The sequence below is a fragment of the Salvelinus fontinalis genome, chromosome 35 (assembly GCF_029448725.1).
Source record: "Salvelinus fontinalis isolate EN_2023a chromosome 35, ASM2944872v1, whole genome shotgun sequence".
NCBI classification, from domain to species: Eukaryota; Metazoa; Chordata; class Actinopteri; order Salmoniformes; family Salmonidae; genus Salvelinus; species Salvelinus fontinalis.
This window is the reverse complement of record NC_074699.1, coordinates 42,296,734-42,319,651: the sequence shown is the minus strand read 5'-3', so window position 1 is coordinate 42,319,651 and position 22,918 is coordinate 42,296,734. Positions and strand designations below refer to the sequence as shown.

Genomic DNA, 22,918 nt, shown 5'->3' with positions numbered 1-22,918 from the left:
AACACACACTAAGGCCAACCTAAACCGTACTGAACTGGGTCGGATGTTTTCTTTTCACATCGTCCCATCCAGCAGGATTCCAGCCAATACAGTGGAGGGGAACGAGGCCAGCACAGTACAGCTGGGTTTGGTGAGAAGTACCAGGCCAGCACAGTACAGCTGGGTTTGGTGAGAAGTACCAGGCCAGCACAGTACAGCTGGGTTTGGTGAGAAGTACCAGACCAGCACAGTACAGCTGGGTTTGGTGAGAAGTACCAGACCAGCACAGTACAGCTGGGTTTGGTGAGAAGTACCAGACCAGCACAGTACAGCTGGGTTTGGTGAGAAGTACCAGGCTAGAACAGTACAGCTGGGTTTGGTGAGAAGTACCAGGCTAGAACAGTACAGCTGGGTTTGGTGAGAAGTACCAGGCCAGAACAGTACAGCTGGGTTTGGTGAGAAGTACCAGACCAGCACAGTACCGCTGGGTTTGGTGAGAAGTACCAGACCAGCACAGTACAGCTGGGTTTGGTGAGAAGTACCAGGCCAGCACAGTACAGCTGGGTTTGGTGAGAAGTACCAGACCAGCACAGTACAGCTGGGTTTGGTGAGAAGTACCAGGCCAGCACAGTACAGCTGGGTTTGGTGAGAAGTACCAGGCCAGCACAGTACAGCTGGGTTTGGTGAGAAGTACCAGGCTAGAACAGTACAGCTGGGTTTGGTGAGAAGTACCAGGCTAGAACAGTACAGCTGGGTTTGGTGAGAAGTACCAGGCCAGAACAGTACAGCTGGGTTTGGTGAGAAGTACCAGGCCAGCACAGTACAGCTGGGTTTGGTGAGAAGTACCAGGCCAGCACAGTACAGCTGGGTTTGGTGAGAAGTACCAGGCTAGAACAGTACAGCTGGGTTTGGTGAGAAGTACCAGGCTAGAACAGTACAGCTGGGTTTGGTGAGAAGTACCAGGCCAGAACAGTACAGCTGGGTTTGGTGAGAAGTACCAGGCCAGCACAGTACAGCTGGGTTTGGTGAGAAGTACCAGACCAGCACAGTACAGCTGGGTTTGGTGAGAAGTACCAGACCAGCACAGTACAGCTGGGTTTGGTGAGAAGTACCAGACCAGCACAGTACAGCTGGGTTTGGTGAGAAGTACCAGGCCAGCACAGTACAGCTGGGTTTGGTGAGAAGTACCAGACCAGCACAGTACAGCTGGGTTTGGTGAGAAGTACCAGACCAGCACAGTACAGCTGCGTTTGGTGAGAAGTACCAGACCAGCACAGTATAGCTGGGTTTGGTGAGAAGTACCAGGCCAGCACAGTATAGCTGGGTTTGGTGAGAAGTACCAGGCCAGCACAGTATAGCTGGGTTTGGTGAGAAGTACCAGGCCAGAACAGTACAGCTGGGTTTGGTGAGAAGTACCAGGCCAGCACAGTACAGCTGGGTTTGGTGAGAAGTACCATGCCAGCACAGTACAGCTGGTTTTGGTGAGAAGTACCAGGCCAGAACAGTACAGCTGGGTTTGTGAGAAGTACCAGGCTAGAACAGTACAGCTGGGTTTGGTGAGAAGTACCAGGCCAGCACAGTACAGCTGGGTTTGGTGAGAAGTACCAGGCCAGCACAGTACAGCTGGGTTTGTGAGAAGTACCAGACCAGAACAGTACAGCTGGGTTTGTGAGAAGTACCAGGCCAGAACAGTACAGCTGGGTTGGTGAGAAGTACCAGGCCAGCACAGTACAGCTGGGTTGGTGAGAAGTACCAGACCAGAACAGTACAGCTGGGTTTGTGAGAAGTACCAGGCCAGCACAGTACAGCTGGGTTTGTGAGAAGTACCAGGCCAGCACAGTACAGCTGGGTTGGTGAGAAGTACCAGACCAGAACAGTACAGCTGGGTTTGTGAGAAGTACCAGGCCAACACAGTACAGCTGGGTTTGTGAGAAGTACCAGGCCAGCACAGTACAGCTGGGTTTGTGAGAAGTACCAGGCCAGCACAGTACAGCTGGGTTGGTGAGAAGTACCAGACCAGAACAGTACAGCTGGGTTTGTGAGAAGTACCAGGCTAGAACAGTACAGCTGGGTTTGTGAGAAGTACCAGGCTAGAACAGTACAGCTGGGTTGGTGAGAAGTACCAGGCTAGAACAGTACAGCTGGGTTTGTGAGAAGTACCAGGCTAGAACAGTACAGCTGGGTTTGTGAGAAGTACCAGGCCAGAACAGTACAGCTGGGTTTGTGAGAAGTACCAGGCTAGAACAGTACAGCTGGGTTGGTGAGAAGTACCAGGCTAGAACAGTACAGCTGGGTTTGTGAGAAGTACCAGGCTAGAACAGTACAGCTGGGTTTGTGAGAAGTACCAGGCTAGAACAGTACAGCTGGGTTTGTGAGAAGTACCAGGCTAGAACAGTACAGCTGGGTTTGGTGAGAAGTACCAGGCCAGAACAGTACAGCTGGGTTTGTGAGAAGTACCAGGCCAGAACAGTACAGCTGGGTTTGGTGAGAAGTACCAGGCCAGCACAGTATAGCTGCGTTTGTGAGAAGTACCAGACCAGAACAGTACCGCTGGGTTTGGTGAGAAGTACCAGGCCAGCACAGTACAGCTGGGTTTGGTGAGAAGTACCAGGCCAGCACAGTACAGCTGGGTTTGGTGAGAAGTACCAGGCCAGAACAGTACAGCTGGGTTTGGTGAGAAGTACCAGGCCAGAACAGTACAGCTGGGTTTGGTGAGAAGTACCAGGCCAGCACAGTACAGCTGGGTTTGGTGAGAAGTACCAGGCCAGCACAGTATAGCTGGGTTTGTGAGGTCCTTGGCCATCCCGAGCCCTAATCAGAAGACGATTTAACAGATTTGTAGCCTGTTGGAGCTAGCTGTGTGTTTTTATATTTTATATATCACACACACACACACACACACACACACACACACACACACACACACACACACACACACACACACACACACACACCTTGTGTAATTGGTGAGACAGGACCAGTGTTCTTGATATGGTCATAGTGTAATAAGGTAGTGGTTGTGGTGCCAGAGGAGAGACTTCAAACCAACTCTCTGACATCTGTACAGCTCTGCTAACGTCTCTGAACGACCGTCACTAATCACTGTTTTCCACAGGCACACAGCGTAGCCGGCCAAATAGAACAAGTAGTCAGTAAAGATCCCCTGAGCTGGGCTGCTGTTCTGATTGGTTGTTGCAGACAAACTGGGCTGGTGTTCTGATTGGTTGTTGCAGACAAACTGGGCTGGTGTTCTGATTGGTTGTTGCAGACAAACTGGGCTGGTGTTCTGATTGGTTGTTGCAGACAAACTGGGCTGGTGTTCTGATTGGTTGTTGCAGACAAACTGGGCTGGTGTTCTGATTGGTTGTTGCAGACAAACTCTGTTTTGATGGCCTCGGGTTATATTATATTTTCAACCAGCAATTATCTGGTAATAACACTGATCCATTGTTTGTGTGTTTACAGTGTTAGTTTCATCAGCTGTTGTACAATAATATATAAAACATAGGGGGGGACAAACATTTGACAGAATGGACCTTTAAACGAATACAGTAAGAGTCTGCTGACCTCCACAGGCTTCAAGCTTCCTTTAAGAGGCCTTTCTCTCAGCTATCTGGAATACAGGTATGATTGAAGCAGGTGTTTAACATGGGCTTTACTACACACAAAGCAACAGTTCACTACTCCATTGTGGACACTTTGATTAAAATCAATAGACCTATAAAATCAATATCTTTGACGATACCATATCAGTACATTTAAAACAATTCAATCTGTTTTCTTTGATCATATTTTGGACCCAGAGTGAGGCTCTCACTCCACTAGCCTGCCGACTGCAGTGAGGAGGATTCACCTTCTTCCTCAAATGCTTTCATCATTTATCTGCAGATAAATCGCCCCAAAAAACAACTACCAGTATGCAAATTAGGGAGCCGAATGAACAGCTCTCTTGCCGATGGGATTCGGTAGGCTACCGACGAGTCACTCAACGTCCCTGTCTGGGATGTTCTGATGGACTTTATATCAAACATACAAGGAGGAGATGTTTAATTTAATTGTCCGGATGCAATACCATGTACGTATAACTACCTGGTATGATTTATGAATGGCAAGGCCATATGACATGGACTTTTATTCAGTCAGACACCTTTTCTGAACTAGTCAAGCTTGCTGTTCATTCATCAAAGCACAGTGAACAGCCTATGGGGGCCACCACTCCGTGGCTGCATATGAAACACACCACGGTACAACTCCCCCCCCCCCCTCACCTGGACCGGTTGATACAGTTGGACAAAAATCTAGTGGCCCGGACATGGTGTCGTTCATGAATGTATTGGGGTCATGCAGGGCCTCCAGGTTGACATGCTGTCTCTCTATATTACATCTATAGAGTGATGAGGAGGAGGAGTCTACCGTGTCCGGAAGAGACTTCCCCATTCAGGTTCTCTATTCAGGGTTCACGCAAAGCCTTGTTTTACTATTTACAGTTACAGCTGACTATAATCTATGGACTATAGAGGAGGTCTATTGTAGACTTCAAGACTGACTATGAAGATGTGGACTCTAGTCAGGTCTCTAGACTAGACCAACTTTTTCAGTTGATGACACCAGTATGATCTGGTCACACCAATAATGACCTAACTTGTGTCTCATAATGTGCCTGGATTCCATCCAGAGGCAGACTAATAAATGACTACCGATCTTTTAAATTAGCATTCCTTTACAGGGCTTGACATTCAGGGACATTTGGAAGTGGAAAGAGGATGATGCACTCATCATTTACATGTTGCCATCTTTAATTTGTAGGCTGAGCAAGTAGACTATAATGACGTACCCTTCATAAAACAAATAATTACAATTTAACTTGACAATATCATATTTACATTGTTTGATTGAATGGAGAAAAAAAAACTTCTCAAAAAGGGTGTTATTGTCAGTGATTTTGAACAGTCACTGAAGGTGTAGGGCCCTATAAAATCACTTTAATCTATTGGCAAAATCCGTTTTCACGGTTTTATTTTCCCCCGGTTTCTGAGTTACTATTTTCAGGTTTTTACTAAAAAATTGTTTTTTTAAACATCCATATTTTCTAGTCCACAACAATGCTTAAACCACATCAGGAGACTACATTTGAGGTCTGGGAACAAACAAAAATACAATACAAAATTGGACGGTGTACTTGCTCTGTTAAACTCTGACCCTCTCTGGTGTCATTTACTAAATGATGCAAAATATTGTATATTATCCTCACAAAGTACATTTCAGTTTCAAAACGAAGTCCTACAAACACACGCGTAGTACTGTTAGAAAGGTAAGAACTGTGGGGTTCTGGTAAAGGTGTCAGAAACAATGTGACTAAACTTATGTAATTAAGGTATTTCTGTTTTTATAAATTTGAACACATTTATTTTTTAAACTGTTTCCACTTTGTTATTACGGGGTAGTGTGTAGATTGATGAGAATATTTGTTTTTAATCCATTTTAGAATAAGGATATGAAGTAACAAAATATGGAAAAAGTCAAAAGGTTTTGAATACTTTCTGAATGGACTGTAGACCTACTTTGGAGTCAATATTTACTTGGGCAGATTTTTTGGGGGAAAGCCTTTAACAATCTTCACACAACAGTGCATGATGAATGAATTGCGTAATTCAAAGATTCAAACAGGACTTCGGACCAAACTCGTTGAATACCTGGTTTGCATACCCATTGCTGTTGGAATAAATCTTGATAATAAAAAAAAAAGCAAAAATGTGAACCAGAGACCAAAAACATGACCAACATTATTTTTGCACTGGCACCCTAGCAACAAATTAAACAAATTGGTGTTGCACTGTCAAGTCAAGGGGTCGTGTTTTGGTCGCAGTTTTGAGCCCTGATAGAGCAGCTCTATTGTAGGCTTCAAGGAAAGAGAGAGAGAGACCTACACTGTACAACTGGACAGGATATAGACCTAGAATCGCTGATCATCACCCAGCTTTACAGCTAGCCAAGTGGCGGGGCTGCTTTTTGTTGTTGTTGGTTGTTTTTTTAAATTCAGGAGTGGGCCTTTAAAGGGAAAAAGGAGGAGGCCTGGCACATACTGAGAACCACAACAGGATTCAGGGCTATAGTGCTTATCATTTACTTCAGCGGGTTCGAACCATATCCGTGTCCCAACAGACACCATATTCCCCATTTAGTGCACTACTTCAGACAAGGCCCCATAGTGCTCTGGTTAAAAGTAGTGCACTACATAGGGTGCCATGTAGGGCTAATCCCATGACTGAGGAGTTTACGCTCCTAGGCCACAACATAACCTAACAAGTTTCTCTGTCAGCTGCTCACAAGTCACAATGTCTACAGGGGCCCCCCCCGGAGTTTCTCCCTCCTGACCATGTGAGACCTGCAGGAAACACTCTAGACCCGACTCATGACTGTGCCTACAGAAAACCTACAAGCCTTTCATGTTGGGGACGAGTCCTACCTTAGGCTAAAGGCACCTGATACTGTACAGATCAATACATTCATTGTTAACTACGTGATCACGCTTAGTGCACGGTGTTTGTCGCCTGTGAGCCCTGTGCACCCTGCTTCTTCAAAACACAAGTTCCTAGGAGCAGTCAGAAGTGTACAGGGAAAAGCCCACAGTTTAGTACGACATTTTCGCAATATTTATTTTAAAGCTAGCATGCTAGCTGTTCCTGTAGACTTCCAGTCATTGTGCTAACACTAGTTAAAATCCCTTTAATATTATAACGGCTGCGTAATGCAAGAATATGCCTGGACGCCACAGGGACCGTCTCCGTGGACGTCACAGGGACCGTGGACGTCACAGGGACCGTCTCCGTGGACGCCACAGGGACCGTGGACGCCACAGGGACCGTGGACGCCACAGGGAACGTCTCCGTGGACGTCACAGGGACCGTGGACGTCACAGGGACCGTCTCCGTGGACGCCACAGGGACCGTGGACGCCACAGGGACCGTGGACGCCACAGGGAACGTCTCCGTGGACGCCACAGGGACCGTGGACGCCACAGGGACCGTCTCCGTGGACGCCACAGGGACCGTGGACGCCACAGGGACCGTGGACGCCACAGGGACCGTCTCCGTGGACGCCACAGGGACCGTGGACGCCACAGGGACCGTGGACGCCACAGGGACCGTGGACGCCACAGGGACCGTCTCCGTGGACGCCACAGGGACCGTGGACGCCACAGGGACCGTGGACGCCACAGGGACCGTGGACGCCACAGGGACCGTGGACGCCACAGGGACCGTGGACGCCACAGGGACCGTCTCCGTGGACGTCACAGGGACCGTCTCCGTGGACGTCACAGATGGAAGGTTACAGATATCATATGGACTGTGGTGGGCCTACTCTACAGATGACAGATGGAAGGTTACAGATATCATATGGACTGTGGTGGGCCTACTCTACAGATGACAGATGGAAGGTTACAGATATCATATGGACTGTGGTGGGCCTACTCTACAGATGACAGATGGAAGGTTACAGATATCATATGGACTGTGGTGGGCCTACTCTACAGATGACAGATGGAAGGTTACAGATATCATATGGACTGTGGTGGGCCTACTCTACAGATGGAAGGCTACAGATGGAAATTAGCCACGTAGTTAACTTTGGTATGATACTACTCTGGCCTACGTTCTATTTGCAGGGTTCCTAATAAATAAACAAATCAAAGTAAGTAAGTAAGTAAGTAAGTAAGTAAGTAAGTAAGTAAGTAAGTAAGTAAGTAAGTAAGTAAGTGTCAGTCTGTCTGTCTGAGGGTCAGTCTGTCTGTCTGTCTGAGGGTCAGTCTGTCTGTCTGTCTGAGGGTCAGTCTGTCTGTCTGTCTGAGGGTCAGTCTGTCTGTCTGTCTGAGGGTCAGTCTGTCTGTCTGTCTGAGGGTCAGTCTGTCTGTCTGTCTGAGGGTCAGTCTGTCTGTCTGTCTGAGGGTCAGTCTGTCTGTCTGTCTGAGGGTCAGTCTGTCTGTCTGTCTGAGGGTCAGTCTGTCTGTCTGTCTGAGGGTCAGTCTGTCTGTCTGTCTGAGGGTCAGTCTGTCTGTCTGTCTGAGGGTCAGTCTGTCTGTCTGTCTGAGGGTCAGTCTGTCTGTCTGAGGGTCAGTCTGTCTGTCTGAGGGTCAGTCTGTCTGTCTGAGGGTCAGTCTGTCTGTCTGTCTGAGGGTCAGTCTGTCTGTCTGAGGGTCAGTCTGTCTGTCTGAGGGTCAGTCTGTCTGTCTGAGGGTCAGTCTGTCTGTCTGAGGGTCTGAGGGTCTGAGGGTCAGTCTGTCTGTCTGAGGGTCAGTCTGTCTGTCTGAGGGTCAGTCTGTCTGTCTGAGGGTCTGAGGGTCTGAGGGTCAGTCTGTCTGTCTGAGGGTCAGTCTGTCTGTCTGAGGGTCAGTCTGTCTGTCTGAGGGTCTGAGGGTCTGAGGGTCTGAGGGTCTGAGGGTCTGAGGGTCTGTCTGTCTGTCTGTCTGTCTGTCTGTCTGTCTGTCTGTCTGTCTGTCTGTCTGTCTGTCTGTCTGTCTGTCTGTCTGTCTGTCTGTCTGTCTGTCTGTGTGTGTGTGTGTGTGTGTGTGGTGAAGAAGCCGGACTGATAACGCAGCAGACAGACAGTAGGGGCCAGTACAGCAGTTCCAGAACAGATTAATATAGACAACATCCATCTGAAACAGCAGGCAGACATGGACATCTCTGACTACGGCTTAAATGACATACTATTCTCTAGTGTTTCCCCAACTCCAGTACCCCCCAACAGCCCTCCTCCAGTACCCCCAACAGCCCTCCTCCAGTGCCCCCCCAACAGCCCTCCTCCAGTGCCCCCCCAACAGCCCAACTCCAGTACCCCCAACAGCCCAACTCCAGTACTGGAGGAGGGCTGTTGGGGGGGGGTACTGGAGTACTGGAGGTGGGCTGTTGGGGGGGCACTGGAGGAGGGCTGTTGGGGGGGCACTGGAGGAGGGCTGTTGGGGGGTACTGGAGGAGGGCTGTTGGGGGGGCACTGGAGGAGGGCTGTTGGGGGGTACTGGAGGAGGGCTGTTGGGGGGGCACTGGAGGTGGGCTGTTGGGGGGGCACTGGAGGAGGGCTGTTGGGGGGGCACTGGAGGTGGGCTGTTGGGGGGGGCACTGGAGGTGGGCTGTTGGGGGGTACTGGAGGTGGGCTGTTGGGGGGGCACTGGAGGACTGGAGGTGGGCTGTTGGGGGGGTACTGGAGGAGGGCTGTTGGGGGGGTACTGGAGGAGGGCTGTTGGGGGGGTACTGGAGGAGGGCTGTTGGGGGGGTACTGGAGGAGGGCTGTTGGGGGGTACTGGAGGAGGGCTGTTGGGGGGGCACTGGAGGACTGGAGGTGGGCTGTTGGGGGGTACTGGAGGTGGGCTGTTGGGGGGGCACTGGAGGTGGGCTGTTGGGGGGGCACTGGAGGTGGGCTGTTGGGGGGTACTGGAGGAGGGCTGTTGGGGGGGCACTGGAGGTGGGCTGTTGGGGGGTACTGGAGGAGGGCTGTTGGGGGGGCACTGGAGGTGGGCTGTTGGGGGGGCACTGGAGGTGGGCTGTTGGGGGGGCACTGGAGGTGGGCTGTTGGGGGGGCACTGGAGGTGGGCTGTTGGGGGGTACTGGAGGACTGGAGGTGGGCTGTTGGGGGATACTGGAGGAGGGCTGTTGGGGGGGCACTGGAGGTGGGCTGTTGGGGGGGCACTGGAGGAGGGCTGTTGGGGGGGAACTGGAGGTGGGCTGTTGGGGGGTACTGGAGGAGGGCTGTTGGGGGGGCACTGGAGGTGGGCTGTTGGGGGGGCACTGGAGGTGGGCTGTTGGGGGGTATTGGAGGAGGGCTGTTGGGGGGGTACTGGAGGAGGGCTGTTGGGGGGTACTGGAGGACTGGAGGAGGGCTGTTGGGGGGGCACTGGAGGAGGGCTGTTGGGGGGGTACTGGAGGACTGGAGGTGGGCTGTTGGGGGGGCACCGGAGTACTGGAGGTGGGCTGTTGGGGGGGCACTGGAGGAGGGCTGTTGGGGGGGGTACTGGAGTACTGGAGGTGGGCTGTTGGGGGTGTACTGGAGGACTGGAGGAGGGCTGTTGGGGGGGCACTGGAGGAGGGCTGTTGGGGGGGTACTGGAGGACTGGAGGAGGGCTGTTGGGGGGGCACTGGAGGAGGGCTGTTGGGGGGGTACTGGAGGACTGGAGGTGGGCTGTTGGGGGGGCACTGGAGTACTGGAGGTGGGCTGTTGGGGGGGCACTGGAGGAGGGCTGTTGGGGGGGGTACTGGAGTACTGGAGGTGGGCTGTTGGGGGTGTACTGGAGGACTGGAGGAGGGCTGTTGGGGGGGCACTGGAGGAGGGCTGTTGGGGGGTACTGGAGGAGGGCTGTTAGGGGGGGTACTGGAGGAGGGCTGTTGGGGGGGCACTGGAGGAGGGCTGTTGGGGGGGTACTGGAGGAGGGCTGTTGGGGGGTACTGGAGGACTGGAGGAGGGCTGTTGGGGGGGGTACTGGAGGAGGGCTGTTGGGGGGTACTGGAGGACTGGAGGAGGGCTGTTGGGGGGGGTACTGGAGGAGGGCTGTTGGGGGGTACTGGAGGACTGGAGGAGGGCTGTTGGGGGGGTACTGGAGTACTGGAGGTGGGCTGTTGGGGAGGCACTGGAGGAGGGCTGTTGGGGGGTACTGGAGTACTGGAGGTGGGCTGTTGGGGGGTACTGGAGTACTGGAGGTGGGCTGTTGGGGGGGCACTGGAGGAGGGCTGTTGGGGGGGTACTGGAGGACTGGAGGAGGGCTGTTGGGGGGGTACTGGAGGAGGGCTGTTGGGGGGGGGTACTGGAGTACTGGAGGAGGGCTGTTGGGGGGGCACTGGAGGACTGGAGGAGGGCTGTTGGGGGGGCACTGGAGGAGGGCTGTTGGGGGGGGGTACTGGAGTACTGGAGGTGGGCTGTTGGGGGGTACTGGAGGAGGGCTGTTGGGGGGGGTACTGGAGGAGGGCTGTTGGGGGGTACTGGCGTACTGGAGGTGGGCTGTTGGGGGGGGTACTGGCGGAGGGCTGTTGGGGGGTACTGGAGTACTGGAGGTGGGCTGTTGGGGAGGCACTGGAGGAGGGCTGTTGGGGGGTACTGGAGGAGGGCTGTTGGGGGGGTACTGGAGTACTGGAGGTGGGCTGTTGGGGAGGCACTGGAGGAGGGCTGTTGGGGGGTACTGGAGTACTGGAGGTGGGCTGTTGGGGGGGCACTGGAGGACTGGAGGTGGGCTGTTGGGGGGGCACTGGAGGACTGGAGGTGGGCTGTTGGGGGGGGGGTACTGGAGGAGGGCTGTTGGGGGGTACTGGAGGAGGGCTGTTGGGGGGGGTACTGGAGGAGGGCTGTTGGAGGGTACTGGAGGTGGGCTGTTGGAGGGTACTGGAGGTGGGCTGTTGGGGGGGCACTGGAGGACTGGAGGTGGGCTGTTGGGGGGGCACTGGAGGACTGGAGGTGGGCTGTTGGGGGGGGTACTGGAGGAGGGCTGTTGGGGGGTACTGGAGGAGGGCTGTTGGGGGGTACTGGAGGACTGGAGGTGAAAAACACTGCTCTACTGCACAACTTTTGACCAGGGCCCATATGACATCACATCTCCGTCTGCCTATCACATAGCATCCTATTCACTACATAGTGAACTCGTTTTAAACAGGGCCTAAAGGGCTCTAGGACTGTATGTATCAATCCTATTGGACTAGATGTGCTGATCTAGGATCAGTTCTGTCCAGGTTCTCTTTCATTGTGATCTAAAAGGCTAAACTGATTCAACATCAGCACTCCTCCTCTGAAACCTGATCCTAGATCAGCACTCCTCCTCTGAAACCTGATCCTAGATCAGCACTCCTCCTCTGAAACCTGATCCTAGATCAGCACTTCTCCTCTGAAACCTGATCAGATAGATCAGCACTCCTCCTCTGAAACCTGATCAGATAGATCAGTCTGCCGTCTGGCCTGACTGGGGTGGTTCGGCCGTCTGGTCTGATGACCAGGGTCTTCTTCACTAGTCACCAAGACAACAGACTGAATCAGGGAAGGACGGACCTACCTGAAGTTTTCCAATGAAACACTTCATTTTCCGTTCAGTTGCAACGCATTTAGCTACAGTGCGCACTAATGAACAGGACCCAGGCCTGGGTAGGAGGGCTAGAGGGGCAGGGAGAGGCGTGCCTGGGACATGGTGCACTTCAGGTCCTCTGAATGATCACAAAGAAGATTTATAAAGTAGCACACTGTGTCCCACAGGAGGTTGGTGGCACCTTAATCAGGGAGGACAGGCTCGTGGTAATGACTGGAGCGGAATCAGTGGAATGGTATCAAATACATCAAAACACATGGTTTCCATATGTTTGATGCCATTCGCTCCGTTCCAGCCGTTATTATGAGCCGTCCTCCACTCAGCAGCCTCCACTGGTGTGTTCATTTGCACAGCACATGGGACCGCTTGAAATGGCCCAGCGACGTCCGGGTTTGGCCGATGTAGGCCGTCATTGTAAATTAACGTGAGAATAAGAATTAGTTCTTAACTGACTTGCCTAGTTAAATAAAATAATTAAATATGAATCAATGCCATTATTCTCTGGTGTTAAAACTGTCTGTACGTCTGCTGCGGTTGTGTCCCAGTACCAGGTCAGGGCTCCCTACGTACTGCCCAGTACCAGGTCAGTGCTCCCTACGTACGGCCCAGTACCAGGTCAGGCCTCCCTACGTACGGCCCAGTACCAGGTCAGGGCTCCCTACGTACGGCCCAGTACCAGGTCAGGCCTCCCTACGTACGGCCCAGTACCAGGTCAGGGCTCCCTACGTACGGCCCAGTACCAGGTCAGGGCTCCCTACGTACGGCCCAGTACCAGGTCAGGCCTCCCTACGTACGGCCCAGTACCAGGTCAGGGCTCCCTACGTACGGCCCAGTACCAGGTCAGGCCTCCCTACGTACGGCCCAGTACCAGGTCAGGCCTCCCTACGTACGGCCCAGTACCAGGTCAGGCCTCCCTACGTACGGCCCAGTACCAGGTCAGGCCTCCCTACGTACGGCCCAGTACCAGGTCAGGCCTCCCTACGTACGTTCCAGTACCAGGTCAGGCCTCCCTACGTACGTCCCAGTACCAGGTCAGGGCTCCCTACGTAGTACTGGGGACAGAACCGCAGCATACTGCCTCTACACATACTGTGGTTGGACAGGTCTACATACTGCCTCTACACATACTGTGGTTGGACAGGTCTACATACTGCCTCTACACATACTGTGGTTGGACAGGTCTACATACTGCCTCTACACATACTGTGGTTGGACAGGTCTACATACTGCCTCTACACATACTGTGGTTGGACAGGTCTACATACTGCCTCTACACATACTGTGGTTGGACAGGTCTACATACTGCCTCTACACATACTGTGGTTGGACAGGTCTACATACTGCCTCTACACATACTGTGGTGGGACAGGTCTACATACTGCCTCTACACATACTGTGGTGGGACAGGTCTACATACTGCCTCTACACATACTGTGGTTGGACAGGTCTACATACTGCCTCTACACATACTGTGGTTGGACAGGTCTACATACTGCCTCTACACATACTGTGGTTGGACAGGTCTACATACTGCCTCTACACATACTGTGGTTGGACAGGTCTACATACTGCCTCTACACATACTGTGGTTGGACAGGTCTACATACTGCCTCTACACATACTGTGGTTGGACAGGTCTACATACTGCCTCTACACATACTGTGGTTGGACAGGTCTACATACTGCCTCTACACATACTGTGGTTGGACAGGTCTACATACTGCCTCTACACATACTGTGGTTGGACAGGTCTACATACTGCCTCTACACATACTGTGGTTGGACAGGTCTACATACTGCCTCTACACATACTGTGGTTGGACAGGTCTAAATACTGCCTCTACACATACTGTGGTTGGACAGGTCTACATACTGCCTCTACACATACTGTGGTTGGACAGGTCTACATACTGCCTCTACACCTACTGTGGTTGGACAGGTCTACATACTGCCTCTACACCTACTGTGGTTGGACGGCCCTACATACTGCCTCTACACCTGCTGTGGTTGGACAGGTCTACATACTGCCTCTACACCTGCTGTGGTTGGACAGGTCTACATACTGCCTCTACACCTGCTGTGGTTGGACAGGCCAACATACTGCCTCTACACCTGCTGTGGTTGGACAGGCCTACATACTGCCTCTACACCTGCTGTGGTTGGACAGGCCTACATACTGCCTCTACACCTGCTGTGGTTGGACAGGCCTACATACTGCCTCTACACCTGCTGTGGTTGGACAGGCCTACATACTGCCTCTACACCTGCTGTGGTTGGACAGGTCTACATACTGCCTCTACACATACTGTGGTTGGACAGGTCTACATACTGCCTCTACACATACTGTGGTTGGACAGGTCTACATACTGCCTCTACACATACTGTGGTTGGACAGGTCTACATACTGCCTCTACAGATACTGTGGTTGGACAGGCCTACATACTGCCTCTACACCTGCTGTGGTTGGTGTTGCAAGACAGGCCTACATACTGTACTATATCCTAGATAAAAGATGACATTGTGATGTGATTAAAGTCATGTGATTTTTATCACATTAGATGACATGTCTGTATCAACATTGTGAGTTGGATGTACTCTATGTCCAGATCAAACTGTGTGTGTGGGCAGAAAAGTCCTGATAGATTTCAAATCAGGACCACATTAGATGACATGTCTCTGTTTGTTGGTTTATGACCCAACAGACCGATGACGTGGCTTTACCATCCTGGACGTGTAGTAAATAACACGAACGTCAGAGTGAATACATTCTACACTACAGCCCCAACGGCCATGTCCACATGCATTAATGTGAATGAAGATGACGGTCCAATTATGATTACAGGGAATATTCAATCAAACAACGGCCATGGTAATGTTTACTGTATCTTCATTTACACAACTACAGTACTGCCAAGCACTATGCACACACACACACAAACACTTTATCATCAACTACAGTACTGCCAAGCGCACGCACACACACACACACACACACGTCATCATCATACTGGAAGTGTAGGGCTTCTACATGACAGGAGTCCACCTGTTATTTTTACAGGGTTCAAATAACATTCTGCTATTTTATTTGAAAACATTACCCGTTTAAAATACTGTAGGCCAATATGTGTCAGTATGCAACTGTAAAAATGCTGTACTGCTTGTTAGATTGAATTTCAACTACTCCCACACACACACACACACAGAGTTGGCTGGATATGAAATAACCACAAGCTGTAAACAAATGCCATCTATTCATGAGAGAAAATAGCCGGGGAAACTGTGACGTGGTAGGAGATGTATGTCCTCCATGCTGCCTGCCTGCCTGGCTAGGCCTTACGGTCTATATAGTGTTATGGAAGACTGAACAATACTCTCTGTATGACCCCACGACCTGCGCTGTGTGGAGGGAGGGGGCGTGGGTCACCGAGGTCATACATTTGACTGACGCCTAATCCACTTCTCCGAAAGGAAGGCAGAAAAGGAGGTGGATACTGCACATGACAAGGTTTGATGGCCACATTATGCCATACAGCACCCATTTCAACATCCTCACATCGCTGAATCAGAAATACATTGGATGGTACTGTAGAAGGAAGTATCTCCTTAACACATAAGGAGAGACTGTGTGTGTGTGTGTGTGTGTGTGTGTGTGTGTGTGTGTGTGTGTGTGTGTGTGTGTGTGTGTGTGTGTGTGTGTGTGTGTGTGTGTGTGTCTCCAAGAAGAGTGGCCTGTGTGTGTCTCACCTTGACAGTGTTGGGTTTGATCAGAAGTCCTGGGGCAGGAGTGGTATTGGTCTGCTGGGAATCGTCTGATTCCTTTCCACTTTGATAGACCACCCTATCGGAGATATGAATGCTTGAAGCACAGCCCATGCTTCAGCCCCACTTCAGCCAATCCCTCTAGCTCAAGTGCTTTACCAATACCTGGACGACTGTCATTCGGTATCTCTCCACTGATATCTTCTGGAGGTCTTTTTCTCCCTCTTTATAAATCGCAATGCTAAACGTTCTCTCCAGTTTCCCTAACACTAAGCATGAATAATAGATGTTCCCCCCACCCCCCCACCCCCCCTAACCAGGAAACAGATTTCCTCTCTCCGATTTTTTTTATTTTTTACATGAAGCAATTTCGAGAGATTTTCTACACGCGCCGTTTTATTCTTGCTAACACGAATCCCGTTATTAGAACGCCGCTGTTCTATGGTTCTATTCCAGAGCCAATTTATCCTTCATGACACGGCTTCCCCGCCTCTGATTCGTACATCATTTGCTCTCTCTCTCTGAATGTATGTATGTATTTTTTTTAAACTTTACTCTTTTCAAGTAAACGTCAGTCTTCTGGTTGAATTCAAGCAAAAGTTTTATCCATGTTCGTCCAAAAAGCCTTCTGCTGAAACCGTCCTCCCCATCCAAAACCATCCAATTCCATTGGACTACTGTTCTTCTTTGACTATCTGGTTAGCCACTTCATTTCAAGACATTGGCCACAATCCGGTTCTCACGACAGTTTGTTCCAGCCTCATACACTCCATCATCAACAGGCTACAATATTCACACTGCATGGTGCTCCCCTCGACTGTCGCTCCAATCTCAAGACTCCCCCTTGCAACAAAATGCAATTTAGTCCGACAAAACATGCCATTTATCTGCCAAAAAATACCAATTAGGCGAAACAGAAATCTTTTGGTAGAATCTTCATTCAGACATCCACTGTCAGCTTGAAGACGACCCGACAGAGATAGAAAACTGGGTAAAAATGAGTTGCAATTTTTTCCTCTTTCTGAAAAAAATATGAAGAGTGCTGTCAAATGATCTGTTGAAGAGGTACCTCCTCTGGATCAGACCAATCGCATAAAAAACAGACCGCTGCGCGTCCCCAAGTTTCGGTTTTCAAAAAGGAAGGTAGGTGATTGTTCTTTATAAACGCAAAATACAGAAATTCGCTACATAATGGTGAATTATTTAAGTATTTTTCTCTGCCTTTCTAGCGTTTGCCCTTCCAATTCTTCGGCACTGCTTGACAGCAGCACGTCCAATAAAAGCTGCCGCAAGGATTGACCTACAGCCTTTACTGACGTCAATGCAAATGAGCCTCAACGGGCTAATCAGAGCGCGTCTCCAGCCAGCTGGGCGGATCCAGCGCTCAGAGGGAACTTTGAAATGGACCAGAGAACGTTCACACACAGCCTCTATTCGGATGGGTTCTGAGCCGAACCCCAAACCGGATGAGAATATGTTCAGGGTGAAAATGTACAGGTGTGTATGCCTGTATTTCTTTTTAAAGCTGTAGGAGCTCTTGTGGACACTGCCTGTTCTGCTGTCATTTACTCTATGACCAGTGATTAAATCAATTTTACATCATACGTTTTCATTCATTTGTCAATTTTTCTAAATAATCAACTGCATACATTATCAATATTAATATTGCTTTCTTGTCAATGGACCCTATACTGTTCAATAACAAATAATGCAAAAATAATGTATTATAAAATGGGTTATAGCCTACCTACTGTTAAATAGTCTTGTTTAGGCCTACCTCTAAGCTTAAACCAATAAATATCACAAATTGGGATATATTTCAAATGTTTTATGGTAATTTTATGGTATTTGTCTCTGGTACACTGTTGCTGGCTTCACGTGCTCGTGAGAAATAGGACACTGGGAAGTGATAAGTCTGACATGATTGTGTTCAAGTGCTTTTGAAGTCATAACAATTCTTCAACCATTAAGATTTTAGCTAGCTTGATAAGCTTGCTAACATTGCTAATATTAAACTTAGCTAGCCTGTATACTATACAGACTCACCCGGCCTGCACAGCTGAGTAAGGGAAACGGCTCGATTCACACATACGTTATTATAACCTTGCGCATGAAGTTCAGAATGACAGTGTCACGTGTACAACATCTAAAGACCTGCATCACTATACAGAGAGTGTTTCTAAAAGGACATATTTGGGTGTTTCTGGAGCCTTTGTTAATGTTTTTCAGGGCCCCATACTGCAGATCAAGGACGAGGAAGTTGAAAAGAAAAAAATAAAGAAAAAAAATAACAAGTGATATCACAAAAAAAAGGTGTCTGGACCCTTCTATAACGTGTCATTTACTTTTTTTTATTATTTTTTTTAGATTTGGTTGTAAAAAATTTAACTTTCCTGCATTTTTGAGTAGAATGTCCTTTTAAAAAGTCAACTGAAGTAACCTTCTGACATTCGTTCTGCAAAAAAAAACAACCCACCTTCAAATCTGTACATCAACTAATAACCTTCAGTTCTTTACATTTTCATCTCTCTTATCAAAATTACTCAATAAAATTATATCTTTCAAATTATATTTGCGACCTCCAGGGTGCCCCCAACCGATGTGTTCATAGTATGCTATCTGGGGGGGGGGGGGCGACCACCAGGGTGCCCCCAACAGATGTGTTCATAGTATGCTATCTGGGGGGGGGGGCGACCTCCAGGGGGCCCCCAACCGATGTGTTCATAGTATGCTATCTGGGGGGGGGGGGGCGACCTCCAGGGTGCCCCCAACCCTGCGTGCCCGTTCGGTAATCCGGCCTTGCTAATGGGGGATCCTAATTAAATAACAAATAACAAAAATGTGAGATAGTTTACCCTGACAGCAAAATTAACAATTTCCAGCAATTGGCAATAAAGTATCTATTCTATTCTACAGTAGAATAATAAAGGCCTGCTGGTACATACCCTGTACTGATCAAGGTTCTGACTAGCAGCTGATCAGTAGAATAAAGGCCTGCTGGTACACACCCTGTACTGATCAAGGTCCTGACTAGCAGCTGATCAGTAGAATAAAGGCCTGCTGGTACACATCCTGTACTGATCAAGGTTCTGACTAGCAGCTGATCAGTAGAATAGAGGCCTACTGGTAGGAGGAGGGCTGATCTAGGATCAGGTTCCCGCTGTCCATATAATCGTATTCATTATGATAATAAAGGCAAAACTGATTCTAGATCACCACTCCCACGTTCGTCGTATGGAGGAAGAGAGGAGGACCAAGGCGCAGCGTGAAGTGAATACATTCTTCTATTTAATTAAGAAGAACACTTAACCAAACTAATACAAACAACAAAACGAACGTGACGCTATATATAATAGTGCAGACACAAGCAACTAACACATAGACAATAACCCACAACCCACAATACAAAACAGGCTACCTAAATATGGTTCCCAATCAGAGACAACGCAAAACACCTGTCTCTAATTGAGAACCATATCAGGCCAAACACATAGAAATAGACAAACCAGACATACAACATAGAATGCCCACTCAGATCACACCCTGACCAAACAAAACATAGAAACATACAAAGTAAACTATGGTCAGGGCGTGACAGTCTGAGTTGCTTTGTGAATCAAACTATTAGTAATACAGGACTGACTGTTCCTGTTCATAAAAAACGAGTACATTTTACATGTTACATTATAGATGGTAAAGATGAACATGATCTCATTCTATCGTTCAACTGAAAACGATCATTGTGTTATTTGGGCTTGTTGATGTCGTCTCAAATGGCACCCTATTCCCTATACACTGAGTGTACAAAACATTAAGAACACCTTTCCAATATTGAGTTGTACACTCAGTGTATAGTACACTACTTTTGGCCATCTGGTCATCTGATACTGCATGCAGTGATCAGTGCCAGGTATATGGATATATACTCTTTCAGGTATCAAGACCTTTCAGCAAACCTTTCTTTAACCAAATATTGGGATTGAGATTTGACTTGCGATTTAGATCAAAACACTTGGGTGAACTGTTGGGATCATAGAAATACAATGAGTGTTCTGATTCTATGGTTGGTGTTGTTTGCCATGACAACTAATGAAAACAACAGGTACAGTAGAAGTTGTTGTGACAGGGTAGGAACCAAAGTGTTGGTTCCTAAATATTGCAATTGTGATTAAAATTTGATTCATTGTGCAGCCTTAGTTTGAAACAGGTGCTTAATTATCACAGGGTTACACATCATCACAGGATTACATGTACAACTGCTGCTGTCATTATTACCATGACATGAACAGTGTCCTAAATGGCTCCCTATTCCCTATATAGAGCACTACTTTTGACCAGACTAGCCTTTTAGTCTTTTCTCACAGCCAAGAGACTAGCATTAGCATAGTCTTTTCTCTCAGCCAAGAGACTAGCACTAGCATAGTCTTATCTCTCAGCCAAGGGACTAGCATTAGCATAGTCTTTTCTCACAGCCAAGAGACTAGCATTGGCATAGTTTTTTTCCCCCAGCCAAGAGACTAGCAGTAGCATAGTCTTATCTCTCAGCCAAGGGACTAGCATTAGCATAGTATTTTCTCTCAGCCAAGGGACTAGCATTAGCATAGTCTTATCTCTCAGCCAAGGAACTAGCATTAGCATAGTCTTTTCTCACAGCCAAGAGACTAGCATTGGCATAGTTTTTTTTCTCACAGCCAAGAGACTAGCAGTAGCATAGTCTTATCTCTCAGCCAAGGGACTAGCATTAGCATAGTATTTTCTCACAGCCAAGGGACTAGCATTAGCATAGTATTTTCTCACAGCCAAGAGACTAGCATTAGCATAGTCTTTTTCTCACAGCCAAGGGACTAGCAAGGTTTTTTTCTCACAGCCAAGGGACTAGCATAGTCTTTTCTCTCAGCCAAGAGACTAGCATTAGCATAGTTTTTTTCTCACAGCCAAGATACTAGCAGTAGCATAGTCTTATCTCTCAGCCAAGGGACTAGCATTAGCATAGTATTTTCTCTCAGCCAAGGGACTAGCATTAGCATAGTCTTTTCTCACAGCCAAGAGACTAGCATTAGCATAGTCTTTTCTCTCAGCCAAGGGACTAGCATTAGAATAGTATTTTCTCACAGCCAAGAGACTAGCATTAGCATAGTCTTTTCTCTCAGCCAAGGGACTAGCATAGTTTTTTTCTCACAGCCAAGGGACTAGCATAGTCTTTTCTCACAGCCAAGGGACTAGCATTAGCATAGTATTTTCTCACAGCCAAGGGACTAGCATTAGCATAGTATTTTCTCACAGCCAAGAGACTAGCATTAGCATAGTTTTTTTCTCACAGCCAAGGGACTAGCATAGTTTTTTTCTCACAGCCAAGGGACTAGCATAGTTTTTGTCTCACAGCCAAGGGACTAGCATAGTATTTTCTCACAGCCAAGGGACTAGCATATTTTTTTTCTCACAGCCAAGGGACTAGCATAGTATTTTCTCACAGCCAAGGGACTAGCATTAGCATAGTATTTTCTCACAGCCAAGAGACTAGCATTAGCATAGTCTTTTCTCTCAGCTAAGAGACTAGCATTAGCATAGTCTTTTCTCTCAGCCAAGAGACTAGCATTAGTATAGTCTTTCTCTCAACCAAGAGAGTAGCAATAGCATAGTATGTTCTCACAGCCAAGGGACTAGCATAGTTTTTTTCTCACAGCCAAGGGACTAGCATAGTTTTTTTCTGACAGCCAAGGGACTAGCATTAGCATAGTCTTTTCTCACAGCCAAGAGACTAGCATTAGCATAGTATTTTCTCTCAGCCAAGAGACTAGCATTAGTATAGTATTTTCTCTCAGCCAAGAGACTAGCATTAGCATAGTCTTTTCTCACAGCCAAGGGACTAGCATTAGCATAGTATTTTCTCAAAGACAAGAGACTAGCATTAGCATAGTATTTTCTCACAGCCAAGAGACTAGCATTAGCATAGTTTTTTTCTCACAGCCAAGAGACTAGCATTAGCATAGTTTTTTTCTCACAGCCAAGGGACTAGCATAGTATTTTCTCACAGCCAAGGGACTATCATAGTTTTTTTTCTCACAGCCAAGGGACTAGCATAGTATTTTCTCACAGCCAAGGGACTAGCATAGTTTTTTTCTCACAGCCAAGGGACTAGCATAGTATTTTCTCACAGCCAAGGGACTAGCATTAGCATAGTATTTTCTCTCAGCCAAGAGACTAGCATTAGCATAGTCTTTTCTCTCAGCCAAGAGACTAGCATTAGCATAGTCTTTTCTCTCAGCCAAGAGACTAGCATTAGCATAGTCTTTCTCTCAACCAAGAGACTAGCATTAGCATAGTCTTTCTCACAGCCAAGGGACTAGCATTAGCATAGTCTTTCTCACAGCCAAGGGACTAGCATTAGCATAGTCTTCTCACAGCCAAGGGACTAGCATTAGCATAGTCTTTCTCACAGCCAAGAGACTAGCATTTGCACAATTATATGAACTTCCATGTTTAGAATGAAGATCACACAAATAAAGTTCCCTCCGGAAAAAGTGTAGATCCAACAATTTGTGTGTTTGGGTTGTGTATTCTTGAACATTACTATACTTTTCAAAGATCTAGTTACTGGATATGGTGCTCCAATGACGAAATGCAAGATATTAGCAGTATGCAAGTTTTCTTTCAAGGTGCCATGCCTCTATTCCACCAGGAGATGTCAGGAGAGTACAGGTATTACAGATAATAGGATCTCTCTCTCTCTCTCTCTCTCTCTCTCTCTCTCTCTCTCTCTCTCTCTCTCTCTCTCTCTCTCTCTCTCTCTCTCTCTCTCTCTCTCTCTCTCTCTCTCTCTCTCTCTCTCTCTCTCTCTCTCTCTCTCTCTCTCTCTCTCTCTCTCTCATTCTATAACAACATTCAGTCTCCTAATGTTCCCCCCTCAATGAGATGATAATGATAATGATAACCAAAACATGGATTGCTGTCATACCTTGTTCATAGACTGCTCACAGGGTAAGGAGACCAATGTGTCATTTTGTAATTTGGGTGAACTTTCCCTTTAAATTAACTTGCCCAATACAATGGAATCAACAGAATAGTCCCAAAAGTACATCCTGCACTCACCCTGCTAAATCAAGCTATGTGACCTGGTCTAAAGTA

The 22,918-nt window shown here is 48.4% G+C and overlaps 2 protein-coding genes across 2 annotated transcripts in view; both read right to left on the bottom strand.

Moving 5' to 3' along the window:
• Positions 1-3,854, bottom strand: part of LOC129834954 (long-chain fatty acid transport protein 2-like) — a 21,623-nt gene extending 17,769 nt beyond the window's left edge. Inside the window, exon 1 of the mRNA XM_055900323.1 lies at positions 3,833-3,854. Coding sequence (XP_055756298.1) covers positions 3,833-3,854 — 22 coding nt within the window. The remainder of the gene's footprint in view (positions 1-3,832) is intronic.
• A 3,593-nt stretch (positions 3,855-7,447) lies between these two features.
• Positions 7,448-15,907, bottom strand: LOC129834953 (uncharacterized). Its single transcript, XM_055900322.1, has 4 exons — positions 15,779-15,907; positions 11,006-11,162; positions 9,335-9,772; positions 7,448-7,452 (listed from the first exon to the last, which is right to left on the bottom strand). The coding sequence occupies exons 1-4, from the start codon at positions 15,905-15,907 to the stop codon at positions 7,448-7,450; spliced, it is 729 nt and encodes a 242-aa protein (XP_055756297.1).
• Positions 15,908-22,918: the final 7,011 nt, after the last annotated feature.

What these genes read in the sequence shown, in the direction of transcription:
- LOC129834953 (XM_055900322.1), bottom strand. Translation starts at nt 15,907, where the DNA reads ATGGGCTGTGCTTCAAGCATTCATATCTCCGATAGGGTGGTCTATCAA. An exon ending in TCAAACCCAACACTGTCAAG is followed by an intron (nt 11,163 to 15,778) that starts GTGAGACACACA and finishes CCCCCCCAACAG; the next exon opens with CCCACCTCCAGTACTCCAGT. An exon ending in AGCCCACCTCCAGTACTCCA is followed by an intron (nt 9,773 to 11,005) that starts GTACCCCCCAAC and finishes ACCCCCCAACAG; the next exon opens with CCCACCTCCAGTGCCCCCCC.